General features: G+C 37.3%; 1 protein-coding gene across 3 annotated transcripts; it reads left to right on the top strand.

Moving 5' to 3' along the window:
* Window positions 1–4,989: 4,989 nt before the first annotated feature.
* On the top strand, window positions 4,990–12,716 carry LOC148034012 (uncharacterized). Of its 3 annotated transcripts, none has more exons than XM_087682030.1 (15): window positions 4,990–5,479; window positions 6,420–6,498; window positions 6,649–6,730; window positions 6,986–7,068; window positions 7,154–7,290; window positions 7,376–7,456; window positions 7,540–7,599; window positions 7,978–8,052; window positions 8,133–8,222; window positions 8,362–8,463; window positions 8,689–8,883; window positions 8,978–9,118; window positions 9,373–9,681; window positions 10,619–10,788; window positions 12,403–12,716. In XM_087682030.1, exons 1-14 carry the CDS (start codon window positions 5,240–5,242, stop codon window positions 10,742–10,744), a joined length of 1,800 nt encoding a protein of 599 aa, XP_087538156.1. In that variant the 5' UTR covers window positions 4,990–5,239; the 3' UTR covers window positions 10,745–10,788; window positions 12,403–12,716. The 3 variants fall into 3 exon arrangements, with proteins under 3 accessions (XP_087538156.1, XP_087538157.1, XP_087538155.1); XM_087682029.1 differs by having other exon boundaries at window positions 4,993–5,479; window positions 12,384–12,709; XM_087682031.1 differs by lacking the exons at window positions 7,978–8,052; window positions 8,133–8,222; window positions 8,362–8,463 and having other exon boundaries at window positions 12,384–12,710.
* The last annotated feature ends 378 nt before the right edge of the window (window positions 12,717–13,094 follow it).

The raw sequence follows: 13,094 nt of genomic DNA, 5'->3' as shown, positions 1-13,094 counted from the left end.
TTCCCCACATACACCTTCTCAAGGTCCTTCACACTACTAGACCTCCCTTGCTAGTTTGAGAACTACTCTTGTACATTCAATTTGGTATCATCTATCAAGTGATTTTTTTTAATGCTCACTATTAATAGATATTTATTTGCCACAAATTCTTCTTACCACTAAGTCTAACATTACCTCACCCTAGCTCGTAAATTCTTATGTTCACCCTCCATCCTTGGGCGTGTAACATCTTGCTACATATTGATCCTAGTGGGACTACTTAGTGCTCCCTCTAACATGGGCTCTAACTTAGAATTGAAATATGAAAGGAATTTGCATAAAGACAACCACCTGCACAACTCATTTGAGACTAAGAATGATCATCCTTAGATTGGGGCCATGTTCTACTTCTAGATAGGAGTCACCATGAGAAGATGGGCAAAGCATTGAAAAGCATTCGGGGAGATTTGAGGTCTTGAAATTGTCTTTTAGGATATTGAGAGAGTGCGCTCTAGGCCAATAAACATAAATCCTCCATAATGATTTCATCATTATACATTTTTGCTTTTTGAATATCTATTTTTTACCCCCTATAATTGTAATTATGATAGTATTTGCATTAATGGTATGGGGTCTGATTGCATGATAATCATGATTGAATCTAAATTCAAATAAAAAAGCTTGGTACTTCAAACTTTCCTCTCTCTCTCTCTCTCTCTCTCTCTCTCTCTCTCTCTCTCTCTCTCTCTCTCTCTCTCTCTCTCTCTCTCTCTCTCTCTCTCTCTCTCTCTCTCTCTCTCTCTCTCTCTCTCTCTCTCTCTCTCTCTCTCTCTCTCTCTCTCTCTCTCTCTCATGGATACATTCGAAGTTCAAGAAGGTGCTGAAGCTCTTAAATCACATCCATACTAGTGTTTAATTTATTTCAAAATGGTGGAAAATGAATCCATATTTCATTCAACTTCTTTAATTGTAAACATTTGTGTTGAACATTTTCACAAATATCAAAGAGCAAAAGAAGATTATACAATGCAAAGATATTGAAGTAAATCTCTCTTTATTTTCAATATGATATTAAAGCAAATCTCTTTGATTTCATAATAATTACATGCAATAGTATTTGCAATGCAATACCAAAAAGTTGTTGCTTTTTGCGATGACTTTTTCTAGAAGACACATCCTATCTAGGAGTCCTTTAGGCTTTTTTTTTTATATTTTAGTTGCCATATGTATTGAAGACATACTTTTAATTGATGTGGTTCTATGTATATCTTCTTCCTTGTCCACTTTCATACTCTCCATGGCCTTCTTGTCTCTTTGGTTAACATTCCTTTATGTATCTTTTTAAACATTCTTCTTGCCTTAATCATCTTTCTCTTATTGTGGTTAGATACAATTGATGACCATGTGCTTCAATAGCTTTGCTCTTAGATACCAAACATGCTCACAATTGTAGCAATCCCTTGAGAACTGTATACATTTACATAAAATGAGTTTTACTTTGTCATCATTTTGCAAAGGACTAGCTTTTGAGTAAAACTTTATCTTAATGATTACTTTATGTATTTTACCTTTATAAGATTATTATTATCATTAAAGAAAATAAAATGAATCGATATTCTTATATTTGTAATTACTCTCTAGCTATATGAATGGTTATCTTCTTGATGAGGACTATGAAATCAACAAAGAGTGGTTATTTAAAGTTGTTATTGGTAGTTTGTATCATCAACTATCTGAACATCTTTTAATTAAGGGCTTATCACAACTTGTTTATACTCCATTTTTCAAAGAAAATCAACAGGCATTGGAGAGCTCTTCAATCAATATTTTCGCACTTCTATATCCAAAATAAAATATGATGAGGGAGGTCTTAAATAAGTACACTCATATATTGGCATTTCCATGGGATTCCTTCAAACAATTAATGAAATAACATTTCTTGGCCTGAGAAGTTTGGCTGGCTTTAAGGCTTGATGAATCGTCCGAGATAGTTGTATAGCATCATATTTTGTTTTCCTAACAATTGATTTTATCATTGCCATGCTAAAATTGATCTATAAAATAAACAATGAAAATTTTCATAAGGTCTTAAAGATTCATTTTCATTGAATGCTTTACAAAAAATCAAATGCTTATGATGGTGAAATAATTTTTCATCCACACTAAAAACACTTAAGATTGTAAAATTTGGTGATTTTGACCCCCAAAATTGAGCTCAAAAGACTCAAAATCCTTAAAAATGAATGTAAACATGTTCTATTTCAACTTTAGATAAAGGTTCAATGATGTAGTTCTACAATATATCTTATCGAAAGCGACATATCTAGAAGGAAAAGTAGTACAAGTAATCATATTTGTGTTTCTTAAAACAATGGTGAAGGACATGAAATTAGATGATATTGGCCCTTGGCTTTAGAAACATGATTTTTCAGTCAATAGTATGCAAATCCCCAAAAATCATGTTTGTTAATTGTTGCTTGATTGACCATCAATCTCACAAATTTACATATTTTTTACCATCAACTTACCAAAATCATAGTTTTGTAGATTTATCCACCATCAAAGTTAGCACCAACTTATTTTCACCAAATCAAAGCAAGATACTCATGTTTTTAAGAAAGCAAGATTTACAAGGATTAAAATCCTAAGGAATAAGTTATTTAGTAATATTCAACATCAAAGTTTCACAAAAGGTTGGGAGGTGGAGATTAGACCTAGAGATTTGTGCATATACTAATGGTTTATATCTTGCAAGAGATACCCACTTGCCAAAACTAGAATTCTTCCCATGGAAAGTAGGCAAAATGTAATTATTTAAGTCCTTGTAAAAGTCTTGTTTGAAATAGAGATCTCTTTTATATAGGACTTCTAAAAAGGTAATCAATACCCTTAATTCCAAAAAAAAAAAGCCAAGTTATAAGAAATATTACATCATGCATATAGATAGTCTTGCAATTAATAATTATGTGCATTACACTCACTCCTACAACCAATGCTCTCAAGACAACTCTTATTACTAAGGTGGAATCTCATTAATGAGAAATTCAGTCTCAAAACATCATGGACATCCAATGAATGGATCTTTTATTGACAATGTAGGAAATTCATTCAAGTTCAACTATATCAAGGAGTGTTGAATGTCCCTTTCAACCTTCAAAAGCTTTTGAAAGATCTTATAAATAAGCTTCAAGTTATAAGGAATATTAGATTAGGCATATAGAGAGTCTTGCATTTGACAATTATGTACATTACACTAATTCAAGCAACCATAGCTCTCAAGACAACTCTTATTACCAAGTGAAACCTCACTAAAACTAGGTTAACCTTTATCAAATAGCATGTCCATTGATATCCTAACTAGCATAAATTTAGCGTGTTAACTAGACCTAAATATCATCCAAAAAGTGAAATTTTCTAATATATTATATATCATCAAAAACTTTTATAACAAGAAATCTTAATGTGTAATTCATAATAAGTTATGACAATTTGTAAAAATTTTACCATACACATAATATCTTAAAATGTTACTACTATTGAGCACAAAAAACATACTAGGTTAACTTGCTTTCACCTTGCAATAACTTCTCTATATTTTGTTAATAAGTGATTCTCCAATCTCATAAGGTCTTTCTCTATAATAATATTGAGTCATGTCCTAAAAACCATTATAACTATCACCAATAAACCTCATCAAAAAGGAGATGTGTTATTTTTAATAGAATCTTCAATTATAGCCTTCCGTCCAACCAAAGATCAAGTTTTTTCTTTCCTCTCCACACATGCTTCATGGACTTTGAAACAATATTAAGTTTTTTTTTTAAATGATCAATTCATACTTACATTCTAGCTCGATACAAAGATTATAAATAACTTTTTTACCAATGATATAAAGATCATTAGATGATTGATCTATAGCTAAGGATATGATTTGAATATCAATATCAAAAATCTATATGAATTCACAATATAAGAAGAATGAGAAAAAAACTAGCAAGAACGAGAAAGGAGAATGAAGAGAAGCAATCAAAAGTAAAAATTGAATATTCATTACCACTTTTATTATGAAAATGTAGAATCATTATTGGGCCAATCATTGTTACCTTTATCAAGACCTATATTTTGAGGTTTGATGTAAGCCACGAGAAAGTTATAATAATGACATTTCATGTTTTTAGATATACTTGTTTATTAAACAATAGACTTTTTTAAAAGCCACAATGATTTTTTTTTCTCTCTCTAAGATCTCTTACAAGCCTTTTTCAAGATCTCAAAACTCCCCTAATGCAGGTCAATGAGTGCGACCAATTCACCAAGATATGCTATGGGTCACATAGAGTGACAAGGGGTACAATTTGTGCAATATAAAGCAAAATTCCATTACCATGTTTCATTATCAAATATTAGCAACTTTCTAAGTGTAGTGCCATGATAAGGACTTATTAGAAATTCGTGTAGCGTTACATATAGCCAACATCACATAGCACCTTCCTAAACTTTCATTCATTTCATAGATGTTACAACGGGAGTACCATGCCAAAGACTTACTAGATCTTCTTGAAGCCTTGCAAGTAGAGTAAAGCTCATGTAGACTTTCGTTTCTTTTATGCATCTAAGGCTACTTTATTAACTTCAAGAAAATCTAATTCTAGCATGGCACCGCCTTAAATGGGCTTAACTAGGTTACTTTTAGCTTGAACATCCAAGAAAACGCTAAGAATTATGAATGACATCATGGGACCTGTACTTACTAAGTAAAGCATGGGAAACACCAATATATCTTCCTAAGAGTGATGGCATGAGCAAGGTTGAATGGAATTGCCCAAGTCCACATAAACAATGTGGGAACAAGAGGCTACCTTCACGTTTAAAAAAAGAGAATGTATTCATATCCAAAAAATCACATTCGCTTCACATGTAAAAGATTTTTAAAAGGTGGGACGACGACTTATATGATGGCTAGGTTAGTAAAAACCTTCATACATGGACTCTCGACACTGAAAGGTTGTGACTCGTGACCCTCTATCGTACTCAATCGTTGAAGAGCCGCGGATGGGCCATCTTAGTCTTTTCGATTGGCAGCAAAGGAAAAGTACGTGGTGGACTCTATAGATACACACAGACGAACAGACAAGACACAGAGAGATTGAGAGAGGGAGAAACGGAGGAGGCAGCCGGCGCCTTGTGCTCTCCCTTCTGAGGGCGAATCACAGCACAAGAGAAGAAACGGCTTCAAAACAGTAAAAAGGACCCACGCACCATGCCTGCCCAAACCGCCTCCTCCCACACTATTGCAGACAAGCAGAAACATGGTGGTGCAGAGAACCAGAAGCATGGAAGTGGGGACCAGCCCAAGCAGCAGCACAAGCATAGCAATGACAGCCATCGCTCTGGAACTCCCACCCGCAGCCCTTCCCCTGGCCCTGTCGTCGTGGCTGTCTACGAGCCCTCACCTGTACCTCCAGATGTGTGGACTGAGAAGATGCTCCATGTCTGGAAGGTAAGGACTCTTATCCTCACTCTCACCAGTGGAACAGCAAGTCCCCCTCGTGCTCCACCAACACATCTGATCCCCCGTAAAGCGGAAGCTGGGAAGTGAGAGCAGCATAACCCATCACTATTACAAGAAGTTTAAGAAATTTTCCAATGTGGGAAAAGTGTATTTCCCCTTGTTTTACCCTATGGTGTTCAAGAGCCCCTTGCCCCCAACCACACCTAGCTAGGTATGCAGTCCCTCTCTTGCAGAAGCTCATGATGTTGTCGAAATTCATAAGAAATTGACAATGCTGGGATTGCAATGGGAATTTATCTAGAACTTCATGTGTATCATTGTACAGCCTGAAAGCTTGCTCATTTAGTTTAAAATCGAAAACAAATGAGCTGCTAATAGTCCATTCATACTATCTACAGGTAGAGAGGGTTAATGAAATCTGTTCCAGGTTATGTCACATTGGCCATCATTGTGTCCTCCACGTATCATAGTTATGACAAAAGACTAATCTATTCCAGGTGATGTCACTTTGGCCATCATTGTGTCCTCCATGTATCATAGTTATGACAAAAGACTAGTGCCTCTCCCAAGCCTCCTGCCAAGAACAACATTTTATGGAAAGAACCAAAGATGAAAAGAAAAGTGTCTTCTTCCCAGTGACGTCACTTTCACCATATCATTGTTTCCTCCAGCTATTACAGTTATGACAAGGAGTAGAAGGACCACCGCCTCCCCCTAGCCTCCTGCCAAGAACAGCATCGCTGCATGCAAAGCATCAAAACATGAAAAACAAAATCTCCTCACTTCAAGAGATCATCAGTTTCAGCCTCATACGTTACCAACAAACTACCGCTAGTGACTACAGTCCAGTGATGCTTGACAATCCATAGCTGGAGCCCTCAAGCCTGCGCGTAGATTGTCCTTAACCTGAGTTCTTGGAATTTGACAGGCAGCTTTGGAAGACACCAAGCATACAAAAAGCAAGAAACTTGTTACTATTGATGATCTTGCCAAGCATGGGGATAATGGTACTAAACTTAAAATTATGGAAGGCATCTCAAGCCAACCACTCTTAAGTTTTATAAACAACTTAAGGTCTTGCTAATTCCACACCATGAGAAAAGGTTGAAGCTGTTGAACTACACACAGATAGTTAAATTGACTATTGTTTTTGACAGAGAAACCAATCCGATTAACCAGCCCACGGTCAATTCAGGCGTGCCTGCAACTTGGACTTGACCCTCATGAGCTTGCATTCAGGTCTACTCAAGGTCTTTTGATGAGCAATATCGTTGAACTGCTTTGCAGACGGTTGCTCTCAAAAGATGCTCTAATACCACTCATGCTCATTAAAAATCATGAAAATTCACTTATTTACAAAGAACCTGTGTGCATACAAAAGTATTCAGCTGTCATCTGTTTTGTTCTTCCTAACTATACATGCCAGAGTGCTTAAGCCACTTGGCATTCCAGAGAATCGAGGAAAACTGTGCACTAATAGTTTGCCTGCTGTAGACCTGTAGAATATTTCTATGATAGGGGACTCACTAGAGAGCTCACAGAGCTTAAATTTGAGCACCATGAGAAGCTTAGAAAAGGTAAATGTTTCCATTGGATACAAAGAGTATACACTATTTTACAAAGGAAAAGTCCTGATTATCTAGAACTATCAATATGAATCAGAGAAGATTCAAAAGCTTCAGGCAGAAAGGGCTAGAATCATCCAACAAAAGGATGAGGAAGACCGTGCTGCTGCCGCCGCCGCCGCTGCACATGTGAATAATAGCAAGTATAAGTGCCCTAAAGATTTTCAAGAAAAGGTAAAAGGAAGCACCTTTTCTCAGATATCATGTTGGTAACAACCTTGATGAGAGAGTTCACAGTAGAGACTTCATCCTCACACAGGAAAAACAAAGACTTGAAGTGATGCGAAGGCGACAGCAAAGAGAGCTGGAGCAAATGGCCAAGTTTGAGGCACAAAGACAGGTAAAATCAAGTCTTGGCATTCACTCAGGCCTACATACCACATGTTACCTTATTGAAACAATGATTGCACACTTGTCTGACAGCAAATGGCAGTAGAGAATCAAGCTCGAGCTGATGCTGAAAGGAAAGCAGAGGAGCAAAAGGTTTCATCCCTTGTCTTTGCACTTCCCACCAAGCCTGATGTTTAGCACACAGCAGAATGCTATCTCATCAAAACCCTCAATAAATTTCTAAAGCATATCAAATGTTTATCAACTTTAAGGGTGCGGTAGCACATGAAAAGTTGAGCCTCCTGTCCATAGTTGCAAACTTTCAACAGTCCAAAACATAAATATAAGCTCAGACCTATACTTACATTCTAAATGCATAAGTCTGTTCCCACTATTTATATATGCAAATAGGACTGGTGAATTTATCTGAGCTTGGTAAATAGATACCAGACTGATAAATTCAAAAAAGGAAGTCATATTCCAATTGACAGATAGAAGGGCTTATGATATCAGCTTTGATAAGATATGCAGAGGATTGAGAAAGCAAAGAAGGAGAAGGAATGGCAAGCTGATTTACGAAAGCGAGAATTACAAAAATTGAAGGAGGTATGAACTGGATGTACTGCACCCAAAAGCATAACAGGTTTGGAACACAGTTTAAAACAGTGAGATTGTAACGTGTCCAGGAGGAGGCTTTAGAAAGAAAGAGTAAGCAACTTGCAGCAGAAAGGTACCTGAGGGAGCAACAGCAGCTTGCCCAAGAACAAGCACAATTGGTAAAGGCTCAAACTGCCCGGAAGTGCTTAAATAAACAGTTTCATGGGACATCTCAGAACAGACAATGTTGGCCTAATGCAAAAGCTCGTCCCAAGGACTGTATCTCATCAAGCTAATGATGATTTATTGATCGAGCAGAGGCAACAACGAAGAGAAGCCATGAGGAAGGAGCAAGAAAGAATTGCTAAGCAGGAGGAATTTAGAAGACAGATGGAGAAAATACAGGAAGCACAGCAAGAGGTTTTCTACTTCCCCAATTGTGCTACTACACCAGTACCAGTAACACATTTGAATATAGAATAGAAGGAAGTCCCATCTTATCAATACCATTCTTCTATTCATTTGATATGAAATTCACATGTTCGTTATAATATGAAACAAACCCCCAGTCCCCCTTCTTGCCAAAACTGCACTCCATGGTCCACTCAGTAATGGTCATATATACATATAAATTGTGAATACCAGGTTCTAAGAAAGAAGCAAGAAGAGATGCAGCAAAAGGAAATGGAAAGACGGAGACTATTAGAAGAGCAGAATAAAGAACGGGTGCGCCAGCACATGGAGGCTCGCAAACATGCTGAAACTAGGCATGCAAATGCAGTTGCAAACTTCCATGAACTCATGAGAAAGAGAGAAGAAGACTATCAGAAGCGCCAAGAGGTCAGTAAATCTAGCAAACCATTTACACAGTTTTTCCATTTAGTTATCCTAGAGTGGTGTTCTAAAATATAACCCTTTACACTGCTGGAGCTAGGAACTGAGAATCAAACTCAAGAAACAAGAGGAGGAGCACAGAAGGCTTGAAGCAGAGAAGAAGCAAAGAGAAGAACAGAAAGAACAGCAAAGGTTGGAGGTCATCAGAGAAGCACAAGCTGAGAGAGACAGGCGTGTTCAGGTAGTTACACATACATTCTTTGGCATATCTATTTTTGTAATACAAAAGCCAAATTGACAATGCCAGAGATACAAAATCATGGCCAACTTGCCAAAAAATAATAACACTAAGATCTGCCTATGATATGACATAAAATTGCATAGCAGAATCTCTGTTACCAAGCTTTCTGCTGACTTTTGCAACAGTAACATGGCTGCATGTCAACCTATTTCACACACAAGAAGCTAACAGAACTGCTCACATTGGACTTGCAGGACTTGCTTCAAAAAGCGGAGGCTGCAGACGTTGTCCTTCAAAATTTCATAATGAAGAAGCAGCTGGAGCATGCCCGGAAAGTGGTGGAAACACAACTGGAGTTTGAAGACAAGCATTCAAGGGCCGAAAGCATGAAGCGTGTGAAAGCTCTGCACCGTTACCAAATACTGCAGAGAATAGAAGCTGAGACTGAACGCGTGCGCAAGTTGCTGGAATCTAAAGAGAAACAGGAAGAAAGACATCGGAAAGCCAATGTGAACCTCTCCATCCACCGCCAGTCCATGCTGCAGCAAATGGAAAAATTATCCGTAAGTGCTCCATTCTGGGCCAATGCACATTTTCAGCTGTTTTGCCAATCAAATACTTCTGTAGTAGCTTGTCAATCATAACATAAAACTGATAAATGCTGGTAGACTTACTAACAATTTTAAAGGGCAAGGTAACACATCAAAATCAGGCCTGATTCCACACATTCCCGGGCTAATACATAGCAATTTCAAAGTGGCCTCCAAGAAACTGAGGTGTCAACTGAAGCAATGTTGACAGTTGCAAAGCACATATACTTGGACGAATCCAAAACATGGCAACATACAAGTTTGCCAAAGGAGATAATCATGGTGAAACGCAGTCATTTGCTTTGCCTAAACTCATCCAGGAAGATTCATCTTTACTTTGTGTCAAACATGAGTCGCATGTACTCTCACAGGGCACATTGAGATTTACGTTTGAATGTAACGATGCATCTGCATTAGTGAGTCTCCGAGTTTGAGACTAGCATCTCGGCACATGCCTGCACATAGAACACATTGAGATGTAACAATGCGTCTGCATTACTGACCATCACATTAGCCTCCAAGCTTGAGACTCGCATCTTGGCACATGCCTGCACTTGCACAGAGTACTCAAAGGACTTGCAAGGATTCCATGATCATTCCATGGTACAGCAAAATAGCGTGGTCGGATTCTTCCGAGCCTCGTGTCCCTCCTAAATTTAACAAGCTCCTAAGTAAACCTGCGCTTGCCAGGGATCCTTTTCAAGCCTGAATTTTCTTTCCAATTTTTACAAACTCTTACGCAAACCTGGCGCTGCGACGGCCATCGCCAGGCTTCGCTTTGAAGAGACAGCGTCAACGAGTCATTCAAGGCAGTCCGTGCGATTCAAAATGTATGGATCTTTAACCGTGATTATCCCTGACGCAAGGTTTTCTCTGTTGTTGCTGTGTAAAAATGGACGACGAGGATCAGATAAGCAAGCGATGGCGGGACACTCTGAGCGATGCAGACCGAGCCGAGCTGGAAGAAGCGCAGAAGCAACGATCAGGCCACCCTCTCGCTCCCATCAATGAAGATCACCACGGCAAGAAAAGATGACTCACGAAACCTGTCGGTGAGATCATCGAGCAACAATACTAATGGTAATGATACTGATAACAATAACCAGGCCAGCCTTTAAGCTTTAAAGACAGCATTAATTAATGAAGTATTATTGCATCAAAAAAATAAGAAAGAATTAATCACCCTATGAGTTGGTAAATCTGATTTTTTTTAATAATGGAGTGTTTAATGTTAATGAAATAAGTGAGAAAACATGTACATTGCCATTTGAGGCAGTCTTCAAGCTCACAATCGAAGAAGGTGGACCTTACGCATGGGGAGACCCTTATAAAAGATGTTAAAAGCTCTATTAGCCATGTTGAGACATTTCTGACCTACTAAGATTTTACCCTTAAGTTTTAGCCACTTGTCCAGGGGGACAAGCGTGCTGCCTTTTTCCTACCAAAAGCTCTATCGTTTCTGAGTTCCTAGGCCTCCTATACCACCACAATTCTAATCGCATTCAAACAACCCCATGAGTGCTCATCTTTGGCACCTTTGTCTCCAAAAAGAATCAACATGGCATCATATTGCACGGAGAACCCAACTCATTTTAGCCATGCCTAAATTTGCTTCCACACTTTTCTAGACAATTCCAAAACAAATGCCTTTTCTATCAAAACCTTTACCATTACTTAACCTCCATCACCTTGTCATTATTATCATTATAATTATCAGTGTAAGCACATTTGCACTTTGGTACTTTTATTTTAATACCAAATGGAAAGAATTATATTATCCATCCATTAGGTTAGGATAGGGTAAAGGAGCCAATAAAGTGGCATCCCCAAAAGCAAAAACACGCCAAACTAATGATGTACATTGCTTAGCTACAACAAAACATGATAGAATTCATCTAAAAGTCCCAATGGGGGTTTAGTAAGTGTCACTTTATTGGCCCCTTTATCCAACCAGCTCTCCTCCTATAGTCTCTGTAACAAAACTTAGCTCCATTGGTAACAATGGTAAAAGGGACCCCAAAAGTTGCACTTAAAGTTAGAGTATGTGTTGTCGTCTATGATTAAAAATATAAGTCTTTGCTTAGTAGCTTTAGGGACTCACAAATTTTGTGTCTTTTTTAGCAACATATGCTTGACAACTAACTATTGGCTCACCACGCTATTTAGTCTTTGTTGTTTAACATGAAAATGAGCTAACATCCATGAGCTCATACATACAACCTAATAGATCCATATCATTTGATTTATCATACATATACATATAGGAATTTTCGAGCATCATATTTGTCCAATCTTTTGCACAATATTAGAGACAAGCTCAAAGTTTTAGTGTGCTCTAAAGCTTTGGAAATGTGATGAAGGTTTTGCAATTTTACATCGGAAAGTAAAAGGTAGTGATTTGTTAATTCATTGAAGGTTTGTGGGGACATCTAAAACTCAATTGTGAATTATTAGTTTTATTATGTGAATGCTTGTAATCTGCCTCACATTTGTCCCTCAAAATCTCAAATGAAATTTGCCTCTCAACAACAAATATGCACACCCTAGGCTCATAAAAATAGGAATTTTGCCCACTTAAATAAGGTAAGGTATTGGTAGTAGGTTCACTTTAACATTACTCTTGATTTTTCACGTTGTACAAACTTGACATGACTTCAAAGTTGTATTGATGTTAGGCAATTTTCCTTCTTGAAGTCTTGAACCAAGGAGCTTTGACGAATGAGCACTTATGCAACCAACAAAATAAATTGAAGAGTTACAAGAAAACCATGGTGAAGGAGCAAAGTTTGCTAATAAATTTGACTGAGGTTGCTACACATTTTGTCAACCTTCCTTTTGTTATTTCAACTTTTATAACCTTAGTTCTAAGAGACAATATATTCAATAAAGAAAGAAATGAAAAAGCCTACAAAATTGTGTTGCTTGTACATAAATGTAATATATCAATCTAACGAGTTAGACATCAATAAGGTCGCACACAAGCCAAACTTTTGTTCTCAAATGAAGTCCCTAATTTCATCAAGGTGTTAAACCAAAAGGTATAAGAGTTGGTATCTCCATCGATAGCATAGTTTAGACATGAAAAAAAGCTCACATGAAATTATTTGAATCGTTCTTTTTAACATGTAAGTTTGCAATCCAAAAATGAAAAGCAAACCAACCTTGGGGCTTATGTAAGTACATTGGTCTAATGAGTTGTTAAAGCAAAAGCATCGATAACATGTTTGACATTTGGAATGTGAAAATGTTTGAATCTTCCATAAACTTGTGATTATAAGGATTTGTACGTAATAGAGCACTTAATTATAGTTGTTAATGTTAACCCTATGCCTCCAAATATTTAGCCTATTGTGAGGGACTCCCTTATAAATGTGAAGGATTGTAAA

Source organism: Lygodium microphyllum, chromosome 7 (genome assembly GCF_053477565.2).
Source record: "Lygodium microphyllum isolate KBCC chromosome 7, Lygodium_microphyllum_v1.1.10, whole genome shotgun sequence".
Lineage (NCBI taxonomy): Eukaryota > Viridiplantae > Streptophyta > Polypodiopsida > Schizaeales > Lygodiaceae > Lygodium > Lygodium microphyllum.
This window is presented reverse-complemented; position numbering and strand designations above follow the sequence as displayed.